We start from the raw sequence: 8,537 nt of genomic DNA, 5'->3' as shown, positions 1-8,537 counted from the left end.
TTGAGAATGAGTGAATGAGCAACCCTTTCCTTTGGTCTTCAAACCTATTTATAGCCAAACAAAATAATATATCCGTTGGAAGGTATTTTTGAAATTTCCAAAAAGCTGGCAGCTTGACATTGTGGGGGACAAGATAGTACGACGCATCTGTCCTTTCATGGTAGTGGAACATAACATTCGCTTGTGCCTTTTATATTGTAAACATTATCTTCTAATCTTCTTGGACTTTAGAGGCTTCTAATGAGCATGAGTTAGCAGAAACAAAATAAGCCTTGGGTCATTAGAACTTTAAGTCTTTAAAATCTTCAGAACTTCGTCTTCAGAATCTTCAACACTTGGTCTTCAGTACCCATTATCTTCAGAAACTAGGGATGGCAAGCATACCCAAACCCGCGGGGCCCACCCACACCCAAGTCAACGAGTGAAAATCCGAATTGACTGGGTTTGGGTGCCACCCGATATTTCGGGTGCGAGTTTGGGTAGTGTGAAACTCGCACCAGAAACCCGAAATCACACCCGCTTATATATATATATATTGTGGAAAGTTCTAGGAAAAATATATTTTATGTATTTTGCTGCGGATTTGGGTTTGGGTGAAAAAACCCGAACCCAACGGCTGTGTGCGTGGGTGTTATTTTGCCACCCGAACAACCTTTGGGTTTGGATGCCAATTTCAGGTGCGGGTTTGGGTAGTGAAAAACCCGCACACAACCCGACCCATTGTCATCCATATCAGAAACATAAGTCTTTAACATCTGGACTGTTCCTGAGAACCTATATCTTCAAGTCTTTAGAACTTTGTTTCTTTGATAGCGTAACAGATGCCACAACTTTAGAGCCTTCTGAAGAGGTTTGCTACTGTTCAATAGAACTTGTGTAGCGCAGAAGCGGAACTTGGTTTCTTCTAATGGTTTGACATCACTTTTTATCATATTCAGAACCTATTTGTTAAATACTCAAAATAGCAAACATTAGAGTACCAAAATTATTCATACAAACATAGTCATTGTTGTCATCAAAACTCAGAGGTATTATTTCAGAACTAATTCTTGTTCAAACATTATGTATTTTGATACTTCTTTACTATTTTAAGACTTATGCCATATAATCCAAAATATAACATGAATTTAATATAAAATGAAATCAATTTCAACATAATCCAAAATATAAAAATCACATTACAATTATAATCTAACATATTGCAACACTACAGGTGTTTGTACCCAAAATGTCAACCCTCAACCATTTTTCAGCAATATGCCTCAAAGTAGCTCTTAATACTGATCCCCGCAAATTCCCATAAAATGGTCTAGTGTGCACATGCTCGACTTCATAAAAATTATTCTGAAATGAAGCTCTAATATTGCCCAATTATACCTTCAATTTGTCATTCATAGTCTTCCAACATTTGCACATATCACCTAAGTTGTTCTCCAACATTTTCTTTAGTTTCCAATGCGCAGACCGAACCCTAAAAAAACATATTAGTATCCATAATATTAAGATAAACAAACTATGACTAAAATCAAACATACCTATTAGTTGTGGTGTTGCCCAACAAATCTATGCATATGAGTAGTCAATCATGTGTCTTTGACATAGTCAAAAAATTCTCTAAAATCAACACATGCATGCTTGAACTGTTGAAATTTTTGATGGTACTCCACCTCATCACTAGCCCTCACAAGTTCATACCATAGTTTCTCTATCGGCTCTCACATATCATTCACAACATGTTTCTTGCACTTTGATTACACATTTTTGTTGATATGAAATCGATAAAGCAACTTAATTGTCCTTGGAAATACTGTTTCAATTGCTTTCATTAAAGGAAGATCTCTATCAGTCAAAATCACTTGTGGTCATAACCCTTGCTTAGTAAACGGTTATTTCAACTAGGGGTGTTCATGGTTCATGAACTGCATTGAACCAAACCATATTTATGGTTCGGTTCAGTTTGTAATAATCATTTCAATAACAATTCAATTAACTATTAAAATGATTTAAATTCAGTTTAAAATTAGTTTAGAACTACTTTGTAATTTTAAACCAATTTAATATTTTCAACTCTTATAAAACCAATATTTTAAATTTCATAAAAAAATTATATGAAAAAATTAATATTTCAGAAATTACTTTTTGGAATAAAAAAAGTTTCTATTGTTTATTTATTTTCTGAAACTTTTTATTTCTAGAAAAAAAATTAATTTTTTTCAAAATTATTCTTTTTTATTTTCGGAAACATTTTTTTCAAACAAATATATATATATATATATATATATATATATATATATATATATATATATATATATATATATATATATATATATATATATATATATATATATATATTTCGAGATAGCAGTGATATATAATTTTTTTTTAAAATATGTTCAAATGAATTACTAATTTATAAATTAGAAGTTTAACGACCAAATGAAATTTCAAAACTTTTTTTATTCTAGCACCAATAGCATGACTCAAGTAGAAGATTTATAATTCAATGACCATGTCTACAAATTTGTAACAGGAGTTGACTAAGAATGAAAATTGGTTACTTTGTATAAATATTTTGAAAGATCAATTATTAATTTAACATAAACAAAAAGATAAATAGCATGTTTGAAACTTTAAACAACACTATACAGTTTTTCTTAATAAACATGTTAGAGAAAGAGCACGAACATGTTATAATTCAGGCATGTGTTTGCAAGATCAAATGTGAAAGCCATAATAGCATCAAGTATAAATATAGAAGATAAATGAGTTATTTTAGATGGAGGAGACACCAGAAGCAGCGATATTATTTTTAAAATTACAAACAAAACTCATGCAGTGAAGTAGTGAACAAATGTGAGAAAAGAAAGTAATATTACAGTCTTATGATTTAGAGTTTAGACATATTTTAAATCAAAATTCAATCCTCGAGAATTTAAGTATAGAACACAACAAATTTTAAAAGCTAATCGCAGGAAATCAAGAACTCAGGAATGTAGGTGAATTAAAGTTTGATATAAATCATACAAATAAAAATAAAACTCAATTAGAATATGCTAAGAAATCAAGGGAAATAAAAACTTGTTTCGCCTGCATCACTGTTTTTCTTTTGATGAATTTGCATCCATTTCTAAAGAGTGAATGCAAAAAAAAAAAAAATCTTAAAGAAATATATTTTAAAAAAAATGTTTTTTTCTTCAGAATATATATTTTTTAAATTGACAAAAAATTATTATTTTTTATTCTTTTTATTAGAAACTAATTTATATAATTAAACCAGTTAATAAAAGGAAGTTGGTTTTGAACCAGTTTTAAACTAAATTTGAATTGTTTAAATTAAATGGTTTAGTTCATTAACCATTTAAGTGGTTCAATTTTTTTATGGTTCAATGCAGTTCAGTTCAAGTATACAATTTAGTTAACCATATTTTTGAATACCCCAAGTTTCAAATTATCCAATACCCACCAAAAGTTATATGTTTGCATTCCATACAGGCAAATGCAACAATAAATGTTAACTCAGTTGATGTCATACCTACTACTTCAAACAGAGGTTACATATACTTGTTTGTCTTGTATGTGTTGTTTATAATCAACACAATAGGAAACATATTCAACAACTTCACTGATTCTGGGTGGGCTCATAAAATATCTCTCACAACTTCTGACTCATCTTTTTTTTTTATTCCACTAAACATAATCAAAATCATGTAACAACTTAAATAAATGTTGCATTTCCGTTCTAAGACCTCTGATGTCTTTTTGTAACTTACTCTTATGTTTATATATTTGCGTGATCCGAGAGACTTTTTGCAGAAATCGTAAAAAGTGTAGGAAATTTAAATTTAAGCTATGTATAAATTGTCTAAAATATGAGAGATATTATTATGAAGATTACAAGATTTTATATAGCTCACGACCCATAAAGTGGGCAAGATAACACTTTAAGAGGGGCTTAAAACTGAAGAAAAATAATATGGAAAAAGGAAATAGCATAAACTAAAACAATATAACACAAAAAAATCGAGAGTCACTAAAACCATTATGACTGTAATGGCCATTATGACCAAACTTTAATGCCTCCTGCCATGCACTACGAAAAATAAATTTTAGGAAGTTGTCTCATGAGGAAATTACGACCATAATGAACATTACGATTAAACCATAATGCACTATGGACTTTGCTTCATTGTGCAATTTATTAGAAATAACAATAAAATCAACAATAAAAATACTGCTTATCACAAGAACACTAACATCCAATAAAACTAAAGTAAATATTTTTTTTTTAAAATTAGTTAGAAAATTATGAGAGTAAATGTATTGAGATAAAAGTAATATTTAATTTATTTTTGAATACATGGGCTTATTCTTAGTGCTAATATAAGTTATTAACCAGAGACACAAGCACACACAATATATCAAAAGAGTATTTTATATAAAGAAAAAACTATAGACTCAATAATCACTTATAATTATACATACTATTAATTTCACAAAAACTTAGTGGAGACTTGAATACAAAATGCCATATACTCAAATTCTACATTATATGTTGTCCAATTTTAGGGGTTAAAATTAAATACTATTTTTATAGCACAATCTTTTTCATGTTACTAGTGTATTATTATTTCACTACAAGCATGAAATAGCCACATGTGTCGATACCATTAAAAAAAACTCAATATAGGATATAGCATGCAAACTAAAAGCATAAGAAACATAGAGATTTTATAGCCTAATATTTCGCACTCATAGATTAACCATTTAACTAAACAAAAGCCTCACCAAACACACGAATGAGAAATGCCAAACTCCCTCTAATAAACTCCACCCACTTAAACCTATGGTTAATTTTTTTGTTTCCCATTACCTCTAACTCTTCGTTCATTTACCTTAACTCAATTCTCTTTACTAAATTTTTTATTATGTCTTTTGCCAATCTTGTGTAACTATTCTTTTGTGCACATTATTCATGGCACCAAGGAGGGGCCTATTAGATGGAGCTGAAGAACATTATGGATTAATGTCTTTTGGCACCAAAGATATTTTTCGTATACGTCGTAAAATAAGACTTTGGCATAAAAAGTTCAAACGGCGACACATATTTGGAGGATTAATGGTTCTTATTTTTGTGTGTATGCTTAGCAAGTTTTTGTTGTTAAACATGTTTTCTGAACAATTAGATTTAGATCCTGTTATACATTCGAACGCGGTGGAAGATGAACATTCACCAAAAAAAATTCCGGTAAATTTTGAAAAAAGTAGTTATGCATGACATTTTGTATTGCTTATGCATTAAGATTGTGATGCTAGTTTTTCTCTAATGTTTGTTAGATAGACTCTCGAAATTTGGAAGCATCCTAATAGTGAAAACTATTACAATTGCATGGGACGAGCAAAGAATGATAAACGTGCGTTTAAATAAGCTCTTTAACACAGCTTAAATTATTTTAAGTAAAACTTGATATAAGTGATTCTCACTCTACAATTTATCTTTGTATAACTAGGAAGAGTTTCTATATTATACAGGGAATGGAAGCACCACGAATGGCTATCTTTTGGTTCATGCCAATGGAGGATTAAATCAGATGAAAACCGGAGTATGTTGACCATCATTGATTTCTCAATTTATAATTTTTTTCCAAATATATTTATATGTTTTCTTTCATAAAATTAGCAAAATAATTTCTAATTGCAGATAAGTGACATGGTTGCAATTGCAAAAATTATGAATGCTACTCTTGTTGTGCCTACATTAGATCATAATTCCTTTTGGACAGATCCTAGGTATGAGTTAAATCTTATGAACTTGGATTCTTAAGTTAATCAAATTGACATATTAGTCTTATTCAGTAATGTTCTAATTGTTTATTTTTTCCAGTGAATTTAAAGAAGTTTTTAACTTGAAGAACTTCATTGAAGTTTTGAATGATGATATTCAAATAGTGGAGTCTCTACCACCCGAATTAGCATCAATTAAGCCAGTTTTGAAGGCCCCTGTTTCTTGGTCCAAGGCAATTACCATTATATTATCTACATATAGTGTTCTAGAAGAATTATTATTAAGTTTTAAAGAAATTTTTGTTTCTAATCTAAATTATTTGATTGGTTTGAAATATTTAGGCGAGTTATTACCGAGGAGACATGTTGCAATTATTGACGAGAAACAAAGTAATCAAATTTACTCATACCGATTCTCGTCTAGTCAATAATGGTCTAGCTGGTTCTATTCAAAAAGTGCGTTGTCGTGCCATGTATGAGGCGCTTAGGTTTGCAACCCCAATTGAAGAGCTTGGAAAGAAGTTGGTCAATAGAATTAGGCACAACAACACCCCTTACATCGCTCTTCATTTAAGGTAATTTATCCAACATATTTTGTCTAGATAGTTCAAACTTAGCATATATTTGTTTTGTTTTTGAAAATAAAAATACACATGTTTGGTCTGAAGCTACAATTGTCGGCTTTTGAATTTTCACGTAAAAATAACATTGAAATACAATTTTATGTTTGTAAATGTCATTCTAAACATAGGCTTATTTAGCATATGTTCGGTAAAGTGGCCACACATTGCTACCTCACATTTTATACCATTTCTACCTTGAAATTATGAAGCTACTATTTGTAGCTTCACCCTAGCAGTTATTTGTTACCTTATTTTCTCCTTTCACCAAACACACACTTGTATTTTTTCTCAAACCTTTCATTCAAAATTGGACTATTCAAATTTTTGGTTTGATATAATCCTTATACATGCAGATATGAAAAGGACATGCTTGCATTCACAGGTTGTAGTCACAACCTTACAAAATTTGAAACACAAGAGCTAAAACAAATGAGATACCAAGTAAAACATTGGAAAGAAAAAGAAATTGATGGAAGATCAAAGAGATTAAAAGGTGGTTGCCCTATGACACCAAGAGAAGTTTCTGTGTTTCTTGAAGCACTTGGTTATCCTGTTGATACAAAAATTTATGTAGCAGCTGGAATTATTTATGGATCAGAAGGAATGAAACCACTCCAAAATAAGTTTCCTAATTTGTTATGGCACTCCTCTTTGGCAACAAAAGAAGAATTGAAACCTTTTGAAGGGCATCAAAATCAACTTGCTGCTCTTGATTACTACATAACTGTTGAAAGTGATGTTTTTGTTTACAGTCATGATGGAAATATGGCTAAAGCTGCTAGAGGTCATAGAAAATTTAATGGATTCAAAAAGACCATTATCCCCGATAAGTATTAATCTAACTCTTAAACACCCCAATATTTTAATTCTTAATGAAATTTACTTTTTTTCTTTCAATTATTAGAGTTAGAGTTTTACCCTTGAATTTTTTTAATACACTATTGAGTTTAGTGCGTGTAGAGGTTGCAAAACAGACCCGACCTGTCGGACATATTCATTTTTCCTATACTTTTTTGCAGGGCGGCAAAAATTTAGCCCCACACTCTCTAATATGCACGTCCGATGCCCACTCAGTTTTTCATCTTTTTACGGGCACGAACAGTAACATAAAATTTTGCATTTTTAGGCTTAAAAAGTGCAGTGCCCACAAGTCCGTCCTCATTTTTTGTGGGACAAACCAAAGTTTTAGACCCAAACCCTTAACTATGTCAGCTCTGCCCTGTCTTGTTTTTTGCGTGTGAGCTTAAACGGGACAGACATATCTGTTTGTCACCTCTAGATGCATGGTTATTACCAGTGGGTTACACATGACTCGATTGATAGATTCTGATACCTTATTAAAATTAGAGTTTGACTTAACTCAATCTTACAAAACCAACTTGTAAGATGAGAGATGTCACTATATTTTAATCTCACTAAATTTCATATTTTACCAATGTGAGATTTGATATTTTCTTGATACTAATAAATTTTAATGTATATGTTGCAGGCAAAGATTTGTGAAATTGATTGATCAATATGACAATGGTTTGATTTCTTGGGAAGATTTTTCATCAAAGATGAAAAGTATACATTCAAAAAATAATGGAGCTCCTCACGCTAGAAAAATTAAACGTCACCCAAAATTAGAAGAGAGTTTCTATGCTAACCCTTTTCCGGGTTGCATTTGTATAAAACCACAATTTGAGATGTTGACGGAAGTTACAAGTCATCATAATGATTTTCGATTGTTTTAGCTTATGATTTAGTTGAGCTATTAGATTTAATAAATTTATTTAAACGTGTGTAAATAATAATTTTGATACGTGTATAGATATATTAGATAGTTTCATAGGGATATTTGTGAATTTTTTTTTTTAGGTTTTGAATGTACATTGTATGTTACACTAGCTAGACTTTATAATTCAACATAAATTCAATTAAGGTTTTGTTAATAAGTGATTCAATAAATTAATCTAACAATCAATATTAAATTAGGTGACATTTGATACAATTCAAATCAAATTAAAATTAAAGGAAAATGCTAACAAATATCCTTGAACACTAATTAAAAGATTAAAAAAAAGTAAGCTGGATATTCTTGATTAAAAACATATTAAAATGATAAATTTTTTAAAAAATAGATATATTCAA

At 30.2% G+C, this 8,537-nt stretch overlaps 1 protein-coding gene across 1 annotated transcript; it reads left to right on the top strand.

Moving 5' to 3' along the window:
* Positions 1-4,956: 4,956 nt before the first annotated feature.
* Positions 4,957-8,206, top strand: LOC131617609 (O-fucosyltransferase 19-like). The gene is made up of 8 exons (XM_058888870.1): positions 4,957-5,245; positions 5,339-5,411; positions 5,530-5,600; positions 5,699-5,787; positions 5,882-6,014; positions 6,124-6,356; positions 6,758-7,234; positions 7,894-8,206. The coding sequence occupies exons 1-8, from the start codon at positions 4,973-4,975 to the stop codon at positions 8,138-8,140; spliced, it is 1,596 nt and encodes a 531-aa protein (XP_058744853.1). The 5' UTR covers positions 4,957-4,972; the 3' UTR covers positions 8,141-8,206.
* Positions 8,207-8,537: the final 331 nt, after the last annotated feature.

The sequence above is a fragment of the Vicia villosa genome, linkage group LG7, assembly GCF_029867415.1.
Source record: "Vicia villosa cultivar HV-30 ecotype Madison, WI linkage group LG7, Vvil1.0, whole genome shotgun sequence".
NCBI lineage: Eukaryota > Viridiplantae > Streptophyta > Magnoliopsida > Fabales > Fabaceae > Vicia > Vicia villosa.
This window is presented reverse-complemented; position numbering and strand designations above follow the sequence as displayed.

Bases quoted from the DNA above. Each gene is read 5' to 3' on its own strand.
- LOC131617609 (XM_058888870.1), top strand. From the start codon at position 4,973: ATGGCACCAAGGAGGGGCCTATTAGATGGAGCTGAAGAACATTATGGA. The intron at 5,246-5,338 runs GTAAATTTTGAA...TTTGTTAGATAG, and splicing joins ATTCACCAAAAAAAATTCCG to ACTCTCGAAATTTGGAAGCA. The intron at 5,601-5,698 runs GTATGTTGACCA...TTCTAATTGCAG, and splicing joins TAAATCAGATGAAAACCGGA to ATAAGTGACATGGTTGCAAT.